Source organism: Gigantopelta aegis, chromosome 8 (assembly GCF_016097555.1).
Source record: "Gigantopelta aegis isolate Gae_Host chromosome 8, Gae_host_genome, whole genome shotgun sequence".
In the NCBI taxonomy this organism is placed as follows: Eukaryota; Metazoa; Mollusca; class Gastropoda; order Neomphalida; family Peltospiridae; genus Gigantopelta; species Gigantopelta aegis.
Window position 1 is genome coordinate 19,100,662 of NC_054706.1, and position 21,226 is coordinate 19,121,887.

The 21,226-nt window shown below is 35.2% G+C and overlaps 1 protein-coding gene across 3 annotated transcripts; it reads right to left on the minus strand.

The window, feature by feature from the left end:
• Positions 1-20,444, minus strand: LOC121378365 (core histone macro-H2A.1-like). Of its 3 annotated transcripts, XR_005958715.1 has the most exons (9): positions 20,194-20,444; positions 17,866-17,972; positions 16,325-16,549; positions 15,962-16,063; positions 15,265-15,355; positions 14,400-14,489; positions 12,024-12,198; positions 8,545-8,719; positions 5,638-5,774 (listed from the first exon to the last, which is right to left on the minus strand). XR_005958715.1 is itself a non-coding variant. In XM_041506499.1 (8 exons), the coding sequence occupies exons 1-8, from the start codon at positions 20,363-20,365 to the stop codon at positions 5,612-5,614; spliced, it is 1,125 nt and encodes a 374-aa protein (XP_041362433.1). In that variant the 5' UTR covers positions 20,366-20,444; the 3' UTR covers positions 1-5,611. The 3 variants fall into 3 exon arrangements, 2 of the variants coding, with proteins under 2 accessions (XP_041362433.1, XP_041362434.1); XM_041506499.1 differs by lacking the exon at positions 12,024-12,198 and having other exon boundaries at positions 1-5,774; XM_041506500.1 differs by lacking the exon at positions 8,545-8,719 and having other exon boundaries at positions 1-5,774.
• Positions 20,445-21,226: the final 782 nt, after the last annotated feature.

Sequence of the window (21,226 nt, forward strand, 5' to 3'; positions counted from 1 at the left end):
TTTTAGTTTTTGTAGATTTTTATTTTGATGAAACAGCAACCATACACGTTACACAAAGACCACAGCCAAGTAAATATCTAACAATCAACAATCTCCAACCCTCGGATGAAAAACACCAAGCTACAACAAGCAAATAAGAATAAAACTTCTCCACCAACTATCAGAAAAAATCTTTTACTGTAGTTTAAAATCGAAAAATACCCCAGAAACATACTGTTATTACAAGGTCCCTTGTCATTCCTGAGTCTTTCCTTATCAATTTCTCTATTAAAATGTTAAATGATCCATGGTGACATGAATTTGCCTGTTACTGTATGATTAAGGATAAATGCTCGTGTATAACTGGTACCTTAGAATGGATGAAAACCCACCTACCTATAACCACTCTGTGTATTCATGTGTTTGGTACATACATGGTACATACATCATAATCAAGAATCGTGGGATTTAAAAAAAATTTTTTAGGAGGAAGGGTGATGAAAAAACCTAGTAACACTATTAGATAAATTTGGTAATCTAAATAAGCCATGCAAATTAAATATCACAGAATGATGCAAAGTTTTGAAATTTAAAATCTATATTAACTTAAAGCTACTATTTAAATGGACAATAAAAAAGAAGAAGAATTTCTGTTACAAAACTCATCTTCACAAAAACGTAATTTCCAAATACACCAGTACTGTAACCAAATGTAATAAGGAAGTCTAGCTTTTGTAAGGTTAAAGTCATTTTACATATAAATTGTCCAAGTTTCTATGCTTCTAACTGTTGACAATATCACAAATATATTAATGATTGGAGTAAATGTTAAAATTAAAATGGACACTCTCTAATGACTACATATAATCCATTCTTGTTTCGTTTTATTCTTCAACTATCTTCCCGGTTAAAATACATTACAACAGTATTATCACATAAAGCTAATTGAAAAACAATCAAATAAAGTTTATCTCTAGTATTCCTAAATTCAGTACATAACTATAAATGACAACAATATTGTTAAGAAGTGGTTTTTGGTGAATGGGGAAACAACTGGCCACATCTAAACAAATTCTGAAATGTTACATGTCAAACAAAACATCAACTGCCTCTCTTAAGGTATGTCCAGACAATGTGAAAATAGTGTGTATTGCTTTCATGAAATATGATGTCTACTGGATTTGTCTATGCAATGTATTATGACATTTTGAGTTCAGTATCAGTATTAAACCATTAGGGATGAATATTTCAAGAAAAAATCAATCACAAACACACTGAATGTACAGTGATGAACATTTTATACAAGAAACATTGGGCTGAATTTACAATGATCAAACATTGGTGTTTAAGAAAAACAGGCTTCGTAAATTTGGCCCTATACTTTTCAAGCAGGAGTACCATACAGTATGCCTTTAATAAATCAACAGTTTAAGTCACAGCATGTGAAAACACCTTTAGGAATTTTCCTATATTTCTCTATACTGGAGATAACTAACATAACAAGTACTGCAAACAAAACAAAATAAATATTAACAAGCTTATTGCAACAGTCGGTAACGTAATATATTACAGGATGCATGACTTAAAAGTATCTAAACAACCCCCATAACCTTATATAGTGTGCAATTCCCTTTTTTAAAGATATATCTATATATGTATTTCCATCTTTACTGAAAAATGTCTTATAATTTCATAGGTTACTCTCTAAAACTGAATTGCACAATATCATGCAATCATTTTAAATAAGATTGATCAATTACATAATGCCAAAAAACCCCAAGACAATGGTTTGAAATAAATACAATTTCATATAATATTCAACAAATATATTAAACAAACAAAAAAAATTTAAAAAGAAGAAAGAACATAAAACACTTTTCAGGATAAATGTTCTTTTAACATTTCACAAATAAAAAACCCCTTAAAATACACTTAAAACATTTTAAATATTTAGAATATTCAACTTTCGTTTTCTTTTTTAACATTCAAACATATGATGACATAAAACAATTATAGATAGATCTATAACAATTCTCATAAAACAAATTTATTAAGTTCATGATCTTTTTACTCAAGTATATATTTCACAAAAAGTTCTGAACAAACACTTCTCTTAACGTTACTTTATCCTGTAAAATATTATAAAAATTGCAGTTGAAGCCAAATGTTTTAGAAGAAATGCTTAAAAAGACACAAGAAAAATGATGTTATGATAATAGTAATCAATGTTTGAGAATAACATTATAACAGATGAAAATATATTCCAAAATATAAAAATTCCATATTCAGAATAAAATGCAATGGATGCAATTTTATGCCCTTAATTCCAGAATTTAAGAAAGAAATATCAAGTCATATTTCAAAATAAAACAAGAAAATAATAATAATAAAAAAATCATGAATTATGCTAGAATCCTATTATATTAAGTTGATTGTGATATGAAAAAGAAAGGTATGTCAGACAATCATTAAAAGGTATTTGCTTTTATGTATCAAAAAGACAAACAAATAGTAATTTTATTATGCATATAGTGTTTTATGCAGAAATTTGATAAATGTTCTTTCCATCTCACAAACTTTGGCTTTGTTCAACAGGTAAATCATATGAAGTAATGTTTGCTTTCTGTATTAATATGGCACACTTAATTTTAAACAAACAGAACAAAGACTAATTAGATTAGTTTAGAATTAAAAAATAATAAACAAATAAAATAAGCAGAGAGAGAGGACAATCATTTCCAGTTTCTTAAATTTAACTGAATTTTTATTCACAAATGATTATGCTTAGTTATTCTGGATTTTTTTTTTTTTTTTTAAAGCTTCCTAATTTTAAAAAATAACAACTAGACTTTGTCTAGGAAATATACATAACCAGAGAAAACAACAACAAAATCTACCTCCATGTAGAATAAAATTTATGTAGTACTTAATTTAAAGATATTTTCTTTTTTGCATTATCATTAATAAGTATTCTTACCATTACCATTCTATCATATACCGGCTTCCCATTTGAATAGGTTCTTTAAAATTAATACCTATGTGAATAATGCATATCCCTATAATAAAGATTAACAGAATAAATGTAAAAAATATAAATAATTGTAACCTTATTCGCACTTTAGAAAGTAGGCCTATACTGGTTGATGGAGATTTTGTTAATATAATAATATATATTTGAATAAGGATGGAAACAAGAAGTAAAAGGTATGTGTGAGAGAAAAATAAAGAGCTGAGGCAATTTTTACACGTCAGCAAGATTACTGTGGACAAGTGTCCCTTAAACAATTTGATCTAACTTCTAAGTCAATACAGATTCACATGAACATTGACCAATATACATCACCAAAACCGTATGCTAGTTGCTGTTATTACAGTATTCCTTTATCAAACTGTACCAGAGTCACAAGATGGCTTTCGTAGATACAAGAAATCTCATGTTAAATATCATACCCCTCCCCCAACCAAAAAACAAACAAAAACAAAACTAAGTACCTCACTAAACAACAAAACAATTAAGTCCTGTGCTTACATCACTTGGTATTACTGATAAAATGTATGAAGTCAAGTCACTCTCAAGCTTTTAAAAATAGGAAATAAATTAAAATTACCAGCAAACATTCACCTCCACATTCGCCAACATGAAAACAACCAATAACTGACCTGGCCTGGTGCTTATAAAACCTTTAGAGTCAAGACTTGAGACTCTAATAAGAGTCTGAGACACTAATGTCATGACAACGCCATACAAACTGTGTGTGTGTGTGACGTCATTAAAGATTGAGTCTGGACTCTATAATTTTAATAAGCACAGACCCAGATATGTTTGATCGTGCTATGCACCTGATAAGTATTAAAATTAATTAAATTTGTTTTGAACTTTAAGCATAATGATGTAATACTTTACCGAGGAAAGTAGCTTGCAACACTATTACAAACATTGTGAAGAGGCACAGTTTAGAGTTACTGGTACTTGTTAACGTCTTGAACATTCAAATGTCTCAGAGACACTGATATGATTTTAAAAGTTATAAACAGTTTTATAAGCACATACTTGAGCACATCGATTTATTAATAATCAGAACTGGATGTCAAACATTTGTTAACAAGGACACGTAGTCTTTAGAGGAAACTCGCTACATTTTCCATTAACAGCAAGGGACTTTTATATGCACTTACCTACAGATAGGACACCATATACTAAGGCCTTTGACATACCAGTCATGGGGTATAAGCAAACAAAACCAGGTTCTTTAAAGTTAATAGTTCACGTCTTTATATTAGCTTTGGGATGCATTTTCCATACAAAAATGTAAGCAGTAATGAAATTTATCTCCACATTCTAGGTCGAGTATTAAACATGAAATTCCTTGCATCTAACATCTGCCACTGTAGGACGCACACGTATGGCTGCCTCAAAAATGATTATCATGAAAAACAATATAATTATAATAAAAAGTGAATTAAAAATGTCCATGATTCACATCTATTTCACACATGCAGACCGATGTAGTACAAACGTGATAATTAAAGGTACATGTTCCTAACTACAACACTGTACATTATTTCTGGCTACTGGTGACTTTTAAAACAAAACACAGAGTTCATACACTTTGTTGTCAAGCAAATTCCAAGACTTTTAAAGGCATTTTCCATGATCTTGTATTTGCATTTTTAAAATGTTTTTTAAGAGATAACAAAAACTTTTTGTCACAAGCTGATTCAGTGTAAGAATGCTCGTAAGAACTATAACATGAAAAATAAAGGTTTTATTCTTCATGTTCCTAAAACAAACATTAAAAATGCTGATACATGGTTTTCTTAGATCAGCGACGATTTGCTCAATCCATAACTTTTCAGGATTTTCATGACCCGTATGAACCTTTAGAACTAAACATGAAAACTAATGGTTTTATTCTTCATGTTACGGAAAATCAAAAATACAGGTATACGGTTTTCTTAGTTTAGCAACGATTTGCTTAATCCATAATTTTCTAGGATATTCTTGACCTGTATGAACCCCTGAAACAATCTTGTTACCATGCCCATATCCACTTAAGGGTTCAGGCATGTCCACACTGGGCCCAAACTCGTGATGACCGAGTCCAGGGCATTCAGACTTTTACAGAAAGTAATGGCACTGATAGTTACATTTTGAACATATGGGACCACAAAACATTGTAAATCTAGATTTGTATATAAATGTCAATGACTGAAAAACAATTCCAATAACCATAAAATTAATAAATAATACAGTTCAAACTATACATACATTTAATTTTGTGGTCTTAACCATGATTATCTTTTTATAATGACATTATTTGGTGTGTGAAATCTATAGTAAATGCTTGTACATATAAACGTATGACAGATATAAATGCTAATTATAAAAGTAAACTTACAATATTTTTTAAAATTAAGTTTCGGATGTATAGTTTAACATTCTAATGCCCACATTTCGCTTTCTGACATGGCTATAATTTTAATTATTGCTTGTAATGTACTATTGTTAATATTTTGATTTCTCCTCTACAGTACACACTTTCTCAAAACCAAAAATTCAGTGGAACATGTACCTTTAATAAGAGGTAATAAGAGACATACAGAGATTGATGGTAATGGATTCCACGCACACCTAGGAGTCGAGTCGGGCTAGTTCACTAGTGTACACCGCGATACTCTCCATATCAAAGAGGACGAAGTATATCTGTTTGAGGGAACTCGTTACGACTGTCGTGAAGTAACTGCTGATTGCTCGGAGAATAATCTGAGCTGCTGCCTGCTTCGGAAATCCAGCTCTGAAAGATCAAACCAAATGATAATACAAATAATGAAAGATTAAACCAAACAATAATACAAACAATGAAAGATGATCAAAATAGATAATACAAACAATGAAAGATGAAAACAATAGATAATACAAACAATGAAAGAAATAGATAATACAAACATTGACAGATGAAAGCAATAGATGATGCAAACAATGAAAGATGAAAACAATAGATAATACAAAAAATGAAAGATGAAAGAGAGAGATAATACAAATAATGAAAGATAAAAGAGATAGATAATACAAACAATGAAAGATGAAAGTGATAGATAATACAAACAATGAAAGATGAAAGAGATAATACAAACAATGAAAGAGATAAATAATACAAACATTGATAGATGAAAGTGATATATAATATAAACAATGAAAGAGATAGATAATATACTCTTCAAAAAAAGTAGGGGAACTCTAATAAGATTTTACAACTGCCAAAATTGTAAGGTATATTAGCTGTGGGGAATGGTTATATGATAATAGTTAATTAATTGGGCAAACATTACAACCCGTAGTTCAGTATTACAGTAGGTTTTATGACCACCAAAGATCTTGAAGGACGATTGGGGTCAGAAGTGAAATTTGACGGGTTTTTTAATCAGTAAATCACAAATTCAAACAATAAAAATGACTAAAAACAAAACAATAACAACTATACGATCAACAGAATGAAAAAGCTTGACAGAAATAATGTTCCACAGTGATTAATGGACCTTCCTGGAAATTGTCAAAATCGAGAACGACACCCCTCACACGTGTACAGGGCAACTGCATGATGCATGTGCAAACTGTGGAATGTGTTTCGATGTGTTGATAAACAGACCTGAACGTTCTTTACTAGGATGTCTGTGATCAAAACGTATGTTCGGTCTAATAATTGATATTAACATTAATATTTCAGGTTCCCCTACTTTTTTTGAAGAATATACAAACAATGAAAGATGAAAGAGAGATAATAGAAACAATGAAATATGAAAGCGACAGATAATACAAACAATGAAAGATGAAAGCAGTAGATAATACAATGAAAGATTAAACCAATGGATGATACAAACCAAAATCTGACAGCATATTTGAACAACATTTTTGCAGAATTAAAAGTTTCGACTATAAATAAAATGATAGCTGTATCTACAGTGAAACCCCTCTAAACCGGACACCCTTGGGACCAAGACAAATGTCCGGTTTTAAGAGGGATCCTGTTTACTGAGGGTCCAGTTTTGAGAGGTTTCACTGTATATGGATGCTCATCTCAATGCATGTTAAAAAAGTTTTAAAAATAAATTACTGTAATTTTTTTTGTGTGTATAAATCTGATGTAAAGTTCATGATTAATCTTGTTTAAAAAAAAAATTATAATAAGAATTTACAAATATTTTATAATTTTTGAAAACATGAATTGAGATCTACATTCACTGGTGAAACTATACATGTACTACTAAATTTTTGCTAGGGATATACCAAATATATGTCATAATAAACAATTTTTGTACATCTTAAAATTTGTGATTTGGATGTTCCATACATCACCATAGTAACACATGTCTACAATTAGCCTAGATATGTCTTCCATCAAAAACACAACAAATGCAGTTGCAGTCACTATTTTGTGTTACTGTTTTTGTGATCCCTGATTTCTTTCCGCTAGCATATATTCACGAAATTCAACCCTATTATATCTGGCAACTTAAAAAATAACATTCTAAATCATGATAACTGCCCTGATCAGAATCCACTTCATGTACATGCTTCATCCTAAAAGTTAACGTTTGTCTTGTTTAACAACACCACTATACCATATTGATTTATTAATCATCGGTTATTGGATATCAAACATTCTGACATATATAATCTAAGAGGAAACCTGCTACATTCTTCCATTAGTAGCAAGCAATGTTTTTTATCTTTCACACAGAAAAGACAGCACATACCACGGTCTTTGATATATAAGTCATGGTGCATTGGTTGAAACAGCAAAAAACCCAGTCAGAAAATGGGTCCACTGAGGTGATTCAATCCTGCGACTCAAGCACCTCGGGTGACTGAGGTGATTCAATCCTGCGACTCAAGCACCTCGGGTGACTGAGGTGATTCAATCCTGTGACTCAAGCACCTCGGGTGACTGAGGTGATTCAATCCTGCAACTCAAGCACTTCGGGTGACTGACGTGATTCAATCCTGCGACTCAAGCACCTCGGGTGACTGACGTGATTCAATCCTGCGACTCAAGCACCTCGGGTGACTGAGGTGATTCAATCCTGCGACTCAAGCACCTCGGGTGACTGAGGTGATTCAATCCTAAGTCTCAAGCACCTCGGGTGACTGAGGTGATTCAATCCTGCGACTCAAGCACCTCGTGTGACTGAGGTGATTCAATCCTAAGTCTCAAGCACCTCGGGTGACTGAGGTGATTCAATCCTGCGACTCAAGCACCTCAGGTGACTGAGGTGATTCAATCCTAAGTCTCAAGCACCTCAGGACACTGAGGTGATTCAATCCTGCGACTCAAGCACCTCGGGTGACTGAGGTGATTCAATCCTGCGACTCAAGCACCTCAGGTGACTGACGTGATTCAATCCTGCGACTCAAGCACCTCAGGTGACAGGTGATTCAGTTCTACGACTCAAGCACCTCAGGTGACTGAGGTGATTCAATCCTACGACACGAACACCTCAGTGAGCACTCTGTTGACTGAGCTATATCCTGCCTCTTCTGTCTAATTTGCATTTTCGCATACTCACCGTCCACTTCCTATAGATGGCAGTGCTACTGTTTTTAAATTCTTCCCGTCTGCGAGAACGAGGCAGTTTTTAACTGTGGTTTCCAGGAGTTCTTGAGCATTAGTCATCTTCCACGTGGGTCCGTAGCAGTGAATTACAAACTTGGCCGGAATATGGTGAGCCAAAGTCATCACCGCTATAGAAACAAACCAGGTGATACTATTTTGTTTTCAAACTGTCACCAAAGTAACATGTCATGCATTTCCATCACTGCATTTTTACCTACCATACTTGTCCAGGGAACAGTTCCATTTTTTTTTAAAACAAAGAAGATATAGGCCTACTTCCATGTTAGTTGCACACTGACGTGTAGCCCTCAAAATTCGCAATAGCAATCAGAAGTTCTGCCTCAAAAAACTGTTGCAAAAATTGATACGTCACTGCATTTTATTATTTTTATTGATTTGAATGTATATATAATCACTATAATGTCAGACTTTATGGTAAATTGAACTAAATTTTATTTCAATTTATTTTTATGTTTAAATCTAATTAGTGTTTAAGCATACAGTCCCAGTTACTCATCAGCTAAATTGGGCTGTCTGTTAGTGTAACTAATGGTCTGATATCACTCATCCCACTGATCTGTGACAACTGATTCTGGGTTAGAGATGAAATTAAAGTCTTAAAGGTTACCTTTATAATAAAGTATCAAACAGTTCTTAAATTAAATTAAATTTGTTTTTTAATTAACCTATTTATGTATTTTCACCTTTCTTGTGGGTATGTTGTGAGTGTATTGTCTCTTTTACATAATTTGTGTGTGTATTTTGCGCTCTGCAATGTAAAACAAATTCCTTTTTAAGATAATTTAGTGCTGTGTTGTATTGTAAATTAAAACCAGACAAAAATGCTTTGCTTAGGACATGACAATGTGTTTTCATTTCCAATAAAGGCTATTTTAATTTTATACAAATTATTGAAAATCCGGCAAAAAAATAGATTTTTGGCTCAAATGAGGGGGGTGGGAAAGAGACATCATGAGTTAACTCCCTTGAATGGTGACAAAATTTGTGTGCTCTTCGCTGTCTGCAGCTGTGCAGTGTACATACTGGAAATAATCTATACTACTCAAAAGAATTTAAGGGTCAGACGATATTTTCGACATTATTTTCTGAATGTCAATTATATTAGCTAGACCATAATGTCACGCATGGTATTGTTCCATTTTGACGAAAGTGGGTCTAAGCAACCCATAAATGAATTAAAATCCACTGTCATTGACACTGTCGACTAGTTCTAATGGCGAAAACATGCTTACATTTGCACGTAAATTAGGGCGAAAGCGAAAGGTCTGCTAAGTGCCCATAACTTGCTTTTTCACAAAGCGCTTCATTTGCACGCTTTGCATGTGTATTCCATGTTCCCAGTGCTGAATTTCCGTATAATTGGAGCTTGCGTTCGTGTACGGTGCACACTCCAAATTCGACAATGGTACGACGTCAACTGACTATCGAAGATCAAGGAAGGGCTATTGCTTGGCTTCAGGATGGCAATACGCAAAGAAATGTTGCTCTGAGACTTGGTGTCAGTCAGAGTGTCGTTGGCCGACTGTGGCAACGGTACCAAGCAACGAATTCTATTCGAAATCATCCACGTTCGGGAAGACCCCGAAGCACTACAGATAGAGAGGACTGCTACATCACCAATATGGCTCTATGTCAACGCACAACCACTGCACGCCGATTACGTGACAATCTGCGGACTGCGACTGGAACTCGAGTGTCTGATCAAACCATACGCAATCGTCTGAGAGCCAATAATCTACGCTGCCGTCGCCAGGCTGTTCGACCACCACTCCTACCACGTCACAGAACAGCCAGACGTCACTGGTGCACACTTCATCTGCAGTGGCAACGTGTTCAGTGGGGTCGAGTGATGTTCACTGATGAGTCCAGGTTTAGTCTCCAGTTCAACGACAGTCGGGTTCGTGTCTACAGACGTCCTGGGTAGCGCTTCGCTGACGTTAACGTTAGACAACGTCACCGGTTCGATGGTGGCAGCGTCATGGTGTGGGGCGGCATCTCTATCCACCACAGGACCCCCCCTCTATGTGGTGGATGGCAATCTGAATGGAATCCGCTATCTGAATGAGATTATCCGGCCGTTGGTTCTCCCAGGCCTTCAGTAGATTGGCGGCGGGGCAGTTCTGCAGGATGACAATGCCAGACCCCACCGCGCCAGGGTGGTAACGGACTTTCTCAGACAACAAGGTATCGCCAGGATGGATTGGCCAGCATATTCACCTGACTTGGCCCCAATAGAGAACGCCTGGGACGAATTAGGCAGGAGAGTTCGGGATAACCATGCCCCTCCGGCCAACCTTCATGATCTGGGTCAACTTCTTATGGCAGAGTGGCAGGCCATTCCCCAAGAGTTCTTCAGATGTCTGATCAACAGCATGAGGCAACGATGTGTCGAGTGTATTCGCGCCAGGGGTGGATTCACACACTATTAAACGAATGTTCTAATGTGTAAAATCCATGTTTGACAACCTTCAACTTTGACAGCATGTCATGTGACTTTCTTGTATACAGTGACGTTTATTTGTGGGTTTTTGTAAATATGGAACAATAAATTAAATTTTTGGTGTAGTTTACATCATCAATCTAATACACTCTGAAACTTATTTGGTTATAAATTTTTGACCCTTAAATTCTTTTGAGTAGTATAGAATAACATCACATATGAATAACAATGTCATTCTTGTTTTCAAATAAAGTTTAAAACATTTAGCAAAGATATTTTGTAAGATGAAATATGGCGTTAATATGTGAAAGCAAAAGTAAGAATAAACCTTTTTCAAATGTTTTGAATATCTGCAGAAACCATTTTCAGAAACCTGTTTTAACTTGTTATTGTGAATACAAAGTATAGAGTGAAAATGATTTATACCATATAGCTGACAGTTAACAATTTTATTATAAAATCTTAATAAGACTAAAATCTCTCTAGCCTACTAGTACTCTTGGAACAATTCACGATATCAAGTTTTAGAGGCTGTAATCATGTTTGAATCTTCAGGATATAAGCATGTTAATCTAGCAAACAAACAAATAAACCAATCAACTTGTAGGATACATTATTTTAGATGGATACTAGACCTGGACAATCTGGCAGGTAATAAACTTGTGACAGAAACTACACGACAAACATTTATAACAACTGAGACAATGAAAATTATGCAACAAATTACTCAAATTTGATTCTTGAAAAAACCCAGCTTGTACCCTGTCAATTACTGTCAATATTTAATCTGTTACTGTTAATTTAATCAGTTACTGTTAATTTATAATTTGCTCCTGTTAATTTGCACTTTGTAGCTGCCAATTTGTAATTTGAAATTGTTCCTGTTAATTTGTTACTCTTAACTTTCACTGTCTCTGTCACATGCATAATCATACTATACCCAAATAAGACAAGGACATGCATAGACTTACGTCCCACTACTAATAGATGGAAGTGCTACAGTCTTGAGGTGTTTATCGTCGGCTAGCGACAGAATGTTCTTCACAGCCTTCTCCAGTTGCGGTTGGCAACTGGCTGATCCCCAAGTGGGACTGTTCACATGAATAACAAATTTTGCCTGGAGGTTACGGCTTGGGCATATGGCCACTGAAATATAGGGTGAAAAGGGCAACTCAGAATTTGATATTAAGTTAATGGGTTCTAAAACGATTAAAAACTATTATGGTATACATTGTATAAAGGATATTATAGGTAATGGTATAAACCAGACATCAAAGCTTCCCAACTGCACCAAAGTTAAGGCAACACACCACCATGCATTGTGTCGTTACTTGCTGTAGCAGCTTAATATAGTCCCGTGTAGGAAATAGTTCTTCATAAAAAGAAATGCTACAAAAATCTTTCTTTGATGATTACACCTGGGTAGACCTCTGTAGTATTTAAATAACCCATTGGTATAAAGTAACTTGTTATATGTAATGCTAACTGATAACAACTGTGCAAGTGGTATGGTGTCACTTGTATAACCCAAGGTGTTGGTCAGGCATAGGAGCCATTAATTGAACAATTTTGCGGTCGACCTATGCCGATTTGTTTTACACGGTACATGTCAGTTGAGAGCACTCCCTAAAATTAGTAGTCACATGACCCTCTCGACAGTGTTGTATTTTTCACAGAATATATTCTGACATAGAAATAGTATTGAACTGCATGGAGTAATTAATGGTGGCAAGTAACCTTAAGATGATAAACAGACATCGCCATTTAAAGGGAGCTATCACTCTTGCTCTCCATCACTCCCCTGAGACTAGTTCAAGGAAAGTAACTTTTACCTCCCATTAGCTTGTAAATTTATATACTATCAATATGGTCATTTATATACTATCAATATGGTCATTTATATACTATCAATATGGTAATATCTATAAACAGCTCTTCATAATCCAAGTCCTGGAACATTTTATTTTCAAAATCGTGATTAGCGATATTTGTAGTCAATTGAAAATTGATTAGCAACTACTGTTTAATGTTTTAAAATTGTGTAGCGATCTCGGAGACTTGAGTAGCGAATTGTGATGCAATACCTAACAAAATGTTCCCTCAAATGTTATTTGAAGTTTAGACATGCATACTTATTTTGGCCACATTGTTTAACGCCTTAACTTTGATGCAATCTAATGACCCGATGTCAAACCACAAAAATTTTAACAAGTAATTTTGAGACAAGGATACCCATAAAATGCCCATAGCTTGAGAAACTAGGACAGTACAGACAGGGGAAGAAGGGGAAGCGAGGGAGTGGAAGGGGAGGAAGGGGTGGTGAAGAGGGTAATCTAGAATAACATATTACATGTATTTGTGTATGGACTAAATGAATTACCAGTACTCATTAACAATTTTAATCCTGTAGACCTCTTTTAACCATAACAACTTCAGCAGAGTTTAACGCCACATTAAAAATAAAAGTTGACGACTGTCCTATTTTTGTTCCAAAAATGTAAAAGGGAGGAAGGTTTTTATGTTTATTTGATTTAAACACAGAAAAATATATGTAAACATGGCAGAAGCTTTACCACAGAAAGGCTTACTTCAATATTTCATGTTGGTAAATGGTTTTGAGATGTCATATACTGCAATCTGATTAAATTAGCTCTACTGGTATACCAGTAGATCTAACAGCATTGCATGGACTCCCATGTCCAGGTGATATTTCATCCATAAATAACAACTGAAATATAGACCAATTACACTTTGCCTTTTATAGCGTTATTCAGGAACATACAAATTATAAAAATATCGGGCGAGACTATTTATGCAATAGGCGAACTTGTTGGTCTATTTCAACATTAAAAAACACGAGGAAAAGTGAAGTACTGGTAATAAACTCTGGATTGTATACTAGTATAAACAGATTTTATGGCTATACCATCACAGGTTTTTTTTTCCGTTTTGAAACAAATTTTATATTGAAATGAGTTTCCGGCATACTTTGTAATCATTTTGTATACCCTCGGCATAATCCCGAATGTTTTCAAATTCTTTTTAAATAACTGGCATGATTTTGCAAGTAAGGTTTTGATTGGTCGAATGAAAGGTCAACTGGACATGAGCTCCAGCGGGGTGCTGTTAGATCCACAGGTAATAATAATTAACCAGTGGAGCTAATTTTAATTAGATTGTCATATACTGTAATGTGATTTTACGCAATTTCTTTAGTGTCCTTGGTTCTTGAGACAGTGATGCCGGTCATAGCAGTGGGTCACAACTTTAAATTACATGGCATAACATATATTGTGACCTAATCTATAATTTGTCAAACTAAGCTGTTACTGTACAAACCCACTGACCTCCAGATGTGTCCAGAGCACCGTTAGTGTTCTGCAGATTCTCAATCTCTTGTTGAAATTCTTTACCTCCAGCTTTCTGCAGTGCTGAACCTGGACAGCCAATCAGAAAGCAGTTAACATGACATCGTGTAATCAATGAACAAATGAATGTTTATCTTAAAATATGGTTTAAAAAAAAGTCTGGAAAACTGATGTGGGGCAGACAGACAGATGGAGACAAGACCTATAGTCCCTTCTGGTAGGTTTGATTAGGTTACGCAAATATAATTCAATTAACCAAACAATTAACCTGTAGTCCATCCCACAGAAAACACTTTTTTTCTTACTATGAAATGTACTACCATTTATTTATTTATTTATTAGCCAATTGTTTTCTAAATTGCGCACAAAAATAGTACATTTTTGTTATTTCCAAAACACGTTTACTTTTTTTCTTACGTTAAACCAAACTGAAATTATTTAGAAAAAACATTCTTGTAGAAGTATGGGACAGACTATAGGTAACACTGTGTTCTAGTTATCTAAATGTTATAAATATTGACCCGTGTAATGATACTGTCAGATATTCACTGAAGGATATGTAATAAAAGTTTGGTAATTTAGCAAATGACAGGTACTTGGGTCGTAGGACAAATAACCTCGGTGGACCCATTCCCCAATTATGTTTGCCCCCCATCCCAACCAGTATCCCAAGACTAGCATTATCAATGGTTGTGGAATGTGATGTCCTGTCTGTGGGAAAGTACAATTAAAAATCACTTGTTGCTAAAGAAAATCTATGACATCCAATAGCCGATGATTAATAAATCAATGTGCTCCAGTGGTGTTGTTAATAAACAAAACAAAGTTTAATTTGTGCACCTACCTACTTCACCTCCCATGTTATAGTTTGAGTTGGTTGGATTGACAATAGCATCAGCAGTAACTTTTACAATATCACCTTGTAACACCATCATCTGAAAAGAAAAGTAAAACTGTGTTACTTACATTGATTATCATACATAACTTGTGTCATTCATTAAGTACACATTATAAACAAATAATGACATGGATGGATGGATGGATGGATGGATGAATCGACACACCAGACTGATGGAAAGATTGAGAGGATAGACAAATATGTATGGACGGATAGTTGTATGGACAAAACGACAGATGGATGAATGGATATAAACACGATGCATGGATGAATGGTTATACAACAATCTGCATCGATGGATGGATGAATGGATGGATGGATGAAAGATGGACACACCAAACTGATGGAAAGGATAAGAAAATATGTATGGACGGATAGTTGGATGGACAAACGGACAGATGGATAAAGAACAAGATGGATGGATGGATGGACGGACAGACAGACCGACAGACGGGTGGATGCTATAACAATGGTAAACCACTCATCTCATTATGAACTGTATGTTTTATGCCATTGGGAAATAAACAAAAACCCACGCATGTGAAGATAGTACACACACACACACACACACAAACACACACCCACGCACAACACACAATGTTCTGCTACTAGTATTAATGAGCTGTAAAAACAACCAACTGACCTTTTGACCTAGAAATAGTTTTTTTTCTCCAAGGATGGTGAAACCTCCTGTGATTGTCCCCAGAGATTTAAGATCAGACCCATCACGAGCACTGCTAGTTCTCTGCAGGTAACAAATCAACATAGTGTCAGTGATAAAAGAAATCAAATAATCATTAACAAAATAATGGTAGCAACAGTGATTTTTTTTTCTTTTTTAAAGATGCATGTCCTGTAAACTGGATTAATTCTGCAACGTGGGGTTTAATGTGAATATATACACCTTAGTGCATGTTCACGGTGTGAATATTTTAACATACCTCCAACATTACCTTAAACACACTCTTAACTTGTAAAATGATTCACGCATTAAAATTTATTATACCTTTCCTAATGATGGTTTAGGTGGTGTGGCATTGGCTACTTTTTTGCCTCCTTTCTTCACTGTTGTTTTCGGCGAGTTGGCTTTGACATCTGCTTTAACTTTGCTTACTGGAACGGTAAATGGTGTAGGCGCATTGGGGAAACGTGAACCTTTCTTCCGTCCTATCAATTCCGGGTGGATCTTCGGCAGCACTCCACCAGAGGCAATTGTAACATGTTTTAGTAACTGAAAAAACCCAACCATACCATTAACCTCAAGTGAAAATAAAAATTGATTGCACTGTGATGTACAAGTTATCCTGAAATTGATTTGTCGGTGTCGCTTAAAATCAGGTTTTTTAGGATACGTAAGAAATAGAATATTACATTTGTGTCCATTAGATACCATTTATCTTACAATTCATTGTTTAAAACAGGTATCCAACTTGCTTTTGCTCTATGTTTTAAAACAATCTGTGATGATAAATTGTATCTAATGGCCACTCACGTAGTATATTAAAAGATCCCTTACTACTTAAGGAAAAATGTTGCAGATTCTGAAGATTATGTTAGAAGATCATGCCAGCAAAGACATTTTATAGACTCTATGCTTTTTTAAAGGCATGGCCTTTGATGGGTGAAAAGAAGGAAGGAAATAGTTACGTTAACGACGCACTCAACACATTTTATTTACAGTTATATGGTGTCGGACATATGGTTAAGGACCACACAGATATTGAGGGAAGAAACCCACTGTTGCCACTTTCATGGGCTACTCTTTTCGATTAGAAGCAAGCAATCTTTTATACACACCATCCCATAGACTGGATAGCACATACCACAGCCTTTGATTATCAGTCATGGTGCAATGACTGGAGCGACGAATAGTCCAATGGATTCACCAACGGGGATCGATCCCAGACTGAATGCACATCAAGCGAACACTTTACCACTGGGATACGTCCTACCCCATTATGTTAGAATGGTCTCATATTTGACCTACAATAGATTAGCAGATGAATAACTAATCAATGTGACTACTCCTTCAATATGCCAGCAAAGACATTTTATGGCCTTTGATGGGATGGGGACAAAACTCCTTAGAGTTCCACTGAAGGTGTAATCCAAAACACCTCAGTTTAGCACTCTACCACTGAGATACATCCTAAACCAAATGAAAATGAATTTCATTTTAGCCATCTTTCACAAATGTTGGAAAGAGGGGAACAAAATAATTCATGAAACTAACTGTTCTGTGAATGATGTGCTTTCATTGAAAAATAATTCTTTCAACCAGTGCACCACGACTGGTATATCAAATATCCTATCTGTGGGATGGTGCACATAAAAAGATCCCTTACTACTAATGGAAAAATGTAGCCGGTTTCCTCTCTAAAAATGTATTCAAAATTACCAAGTTTGACATCCAATAGCTGATGATTAATAAATCAATGTGCTCTAGTGGTGTCATTAAAAAACCCACTTTAACTTGTCATTAAAAAAAAAGCCTGGCCTCTTTTGAGCCTTCCCAAATATAATTCCTTCTCCAGCAATAGTACTTACTCTATGCAGCTCCTCGTCATTGGCTATAGCCAGTAGGATGTGTCTTGGAGTTACACGACTTTTCTTGTTATCACGTGCAGCATTTCCAGCAAGTTCGAGAATCTCAGCTGAAATGATTAACACACCAAGTCAGTTATATCTTCAACGTTCTATTAATTAGAGAAAAACAAACCCCACAATAAAGGACCAAGTTTACAAAATCCCTCATTCACATCTAACCTTCATTAACAATCATGTATATTTAATAATTTATAATAAATGCCAGTGTGTAGTCATATTTATTTATATAATATTTATTTATATAATATTTCGAAATATACATAATATTTTATATATAGGGCTTCTAGAATTTTATAAAAATCCACTACCCATGGGATCAGTGATTAAGAAAATTTACTAGCCATGATTATAAATTCACTAGCCCTATACTTTAATATTTATACAATCAGATACAGGTATGTCACCCAAGAGGGAGATAGAGCTTACAAACTCTTTGATCTGGGTAGGTAGGTGGGTGGGGCAGAAAAGTCATATCTACAAAACAGACATAAATGCAGCATTTGACAATGTTTTTTTACTAGCCGTCGGGCATGATGATAGTAGTTATTTACTAGCCCAACACTGAATATCACTAGCTACGTGAGTGGGGCTACCATAATCTAGAAGCCCGGTATATCTGTAATAAAAGTGTTATTACCTTTTATAAATTCAACCAATATTGTCTGAGCATGTGCTTAAAGGCAGTATCAGCTTTGAAGTCAGACAACATATTTAAATAATGACTATAATTATTATGATCAAAGAATGTTCAGATGTGTAACTTTTTGTTATCAGAACCTTTGATCTTATATTGTAAAATGAAAGAGAAACATTTTTGTTATATTATTTATCAAGAAAGCAAAACTGTGAGAAAAATATCTTTAGTAAGCTCATAATGATCTAAAAATATAGCTGATGCAAACTACTGTTTCACGGTGTACTAACTGGGGGAGGAGAGGTAAGAATAATTAAAACTCACAGCTTTTAACAATCAGCATGATCAATACCACAAGAAACAATTGAATGGCATATTTGTTTAACGACACCTCAGCAGATATTAAACTATGGGTATTTGGAATTAAATTATTTATTTAAATATACTTATAAATATACAGAATGAGAAGAAACCTGTTGCCACCACACAGGCTACAGAGAAATACCAGCAAAGAGACTTTTTATAGATGCCCACTTTCCCATGGACAGGATAGCACATACCATAGCATTTGATGTACCAGTCATGAGTTATTCACTTGGATGGGCGAAAAAAAGAAAGAACACTGGTGTGCCCAATTGATCCTACGACCCTTCACATGTCAGGCAAGTGCCCTACTATGGAGTTAAATATCCTAAACCCTCCCACCCCCAGTGCCATAGTGGGTTGGCAGTGTTCGAAATAAGCACTTGTCTGTTTGTCCCGACAAATGAAAATCTATTCTGACAAGCAAAATGTGCCTCAGTGGTTGTCCAGTGGTCAAGTAAAACATTTCAGTGCAGTTTCATTTTCAGCAATCACAAACATCATCCTGGTACTTGAATAAAACAATCCCTTTATTTGGACAAGTGAAAATATTGGTGGACAAATAGATTTCTAGATGTATTTGTCTGATGGACTATTAACATATTTTACTCATTTCTATCACTGTTTGGCCTTCGGTTTCCAGGCTGGTAGTACTTGATTTCTACCCCTATTCCTTCTGCACAACTCTGGTAAGATATAAATCATTACGCAGACTTTTCTGAACAAACATTTACCTCTGTCCTGGAATCTGGATAGTTAACACAATAACGGAGTGGTGTTTACAGGGAGAGTATCTTACACCTTAGGCCTAACTGTATATAAATACAGAGATATAATTAATACTGGTATAATCATTAATGAAAATATGGATTACAATATTGTGATGGCGACATGAATTGTGTTAATTGCATTATATGTACTAATACTGTATTTATAAGCTTTATGATCTCATTTTACAATGTTAAGGTTGTAAGTTTTGTAGTGTACGGTACTCCTCGTGTGTTATACCATACAAATAACCAGCGTTACTACCGGCGTTACTGTGAGAACCACACCTCCATTTATCGATTACATTCGCCTATTCTACATTTGTAGTAAATGTGACGTTTACATAAACCAAAATAGCTCTTGCTTTTTGTTTTCGAAAAAATTCTTTTGCTGTTACTAAAATAGGTGCATGTTCATTTGGATGCTCCACTACCGTGTACCACAGTGTAGTTACGTCACGCCGTGTTGATACTGTTTTACACGACACTATAAATTACGGTTACCGGTCAGATACTCAATGACAGCCGCCATGTACACTGGAGCTCCCGACCCGATGCGGAAGTGATGTGTGTCCCGTCTCATGTAGCGGAGCATCCTTGCCACGGGGAATAAAACCCCCGATCGAGCAGATCGCGACAAGATCTTCTGTTTCTTCTTTCCCCCTCGACCCGACATCTTTGCCTTCTGGCTGTAAACGTTGTGCAATTTATGTGTTGTATCCCCAACAAGCTCAAACAGGTACGGCGGGCGAGTCCATTTTTATCAAACGCTGTTCAATGTACAAAACGTACTCCCGCTGGTTGTGTTTTTATCTTTATCATATATTTTCTGTCTTTATTACAGATTTAGTTTTTTGATACTTAACGTTGCACTGCAATTTAGAGCCTAATCACTTTCGTCTTCTTTTTTAAATATATGTATGCATATTAAAGAAACCAGCAACAAGCCAAATGTACATTTCCCGGGGAGGTAAAAGAAAAAGCTAACACGACACTGTTTAGCTTCGACGGTGCAAGTTACGACTTGTGATCCAAGGGAAATAACTCCTGTTTGTTTATTGCAAACACAAGTTGCCGATTCATGAACGACAAGGCTGGTAAATACAGAGTTCGCAGCCTGGAACCGGCTTACACCCAGAGAGAGTATGTGCCCAGGATAGCGTTCTTGAACCTTAATTGGATATAAGCACGAACATCCGAAAAGAGCATGCACAGTATAAGGCTTGAACTTAAAGAATTTGTCACCCACGGCAATTTTGTAAAGAATTGCCGTGGGTGAAAAGGTCCACCGACGCCAATAGAAGTAATAAATTTCGAGTCAGATATATAAATCATTTTCTTTAGTCCTAACAGTGGTCTATCTTTTGTATTTTATATATAAGCGTACCACAGGTGTTAAATGGCCAATGGCATACGTAAACTTGCGGGGCCGAATTTACGGAGCCGAATTTACAAAGCCTGTTTATGTCTTACACGCGTGTAACTACGTACGTTTACTATGCTTAAATACACCTGCGTTTAAGAAAAACAGGCTTCG

Bases quoted from the DNA above. Each gene is read 5' to 3' on its own strand.
- LOC121378365 (XM_041506499.1), bottom strand. From the start codon at position 20,365: ATGTCGGGTCGAGGGGGAAAGAAGAAACAGAAGATCTTGTCGCGATCT. The intron at 17,973-20,193 runs GTAACCGTAATT...TAATCATTTCAG, and splicing joins TGTCATTGAGTATCTGACCG to CTGAGATTCTCGAACTTGCT. The intron at 16,550-17,865 runs GTAAGTACTATT...GGGTTTTTTCAG, and splicing joins ATGACGAGGAGCTGCATAGA to TTACTAAAACATGTTACAAT.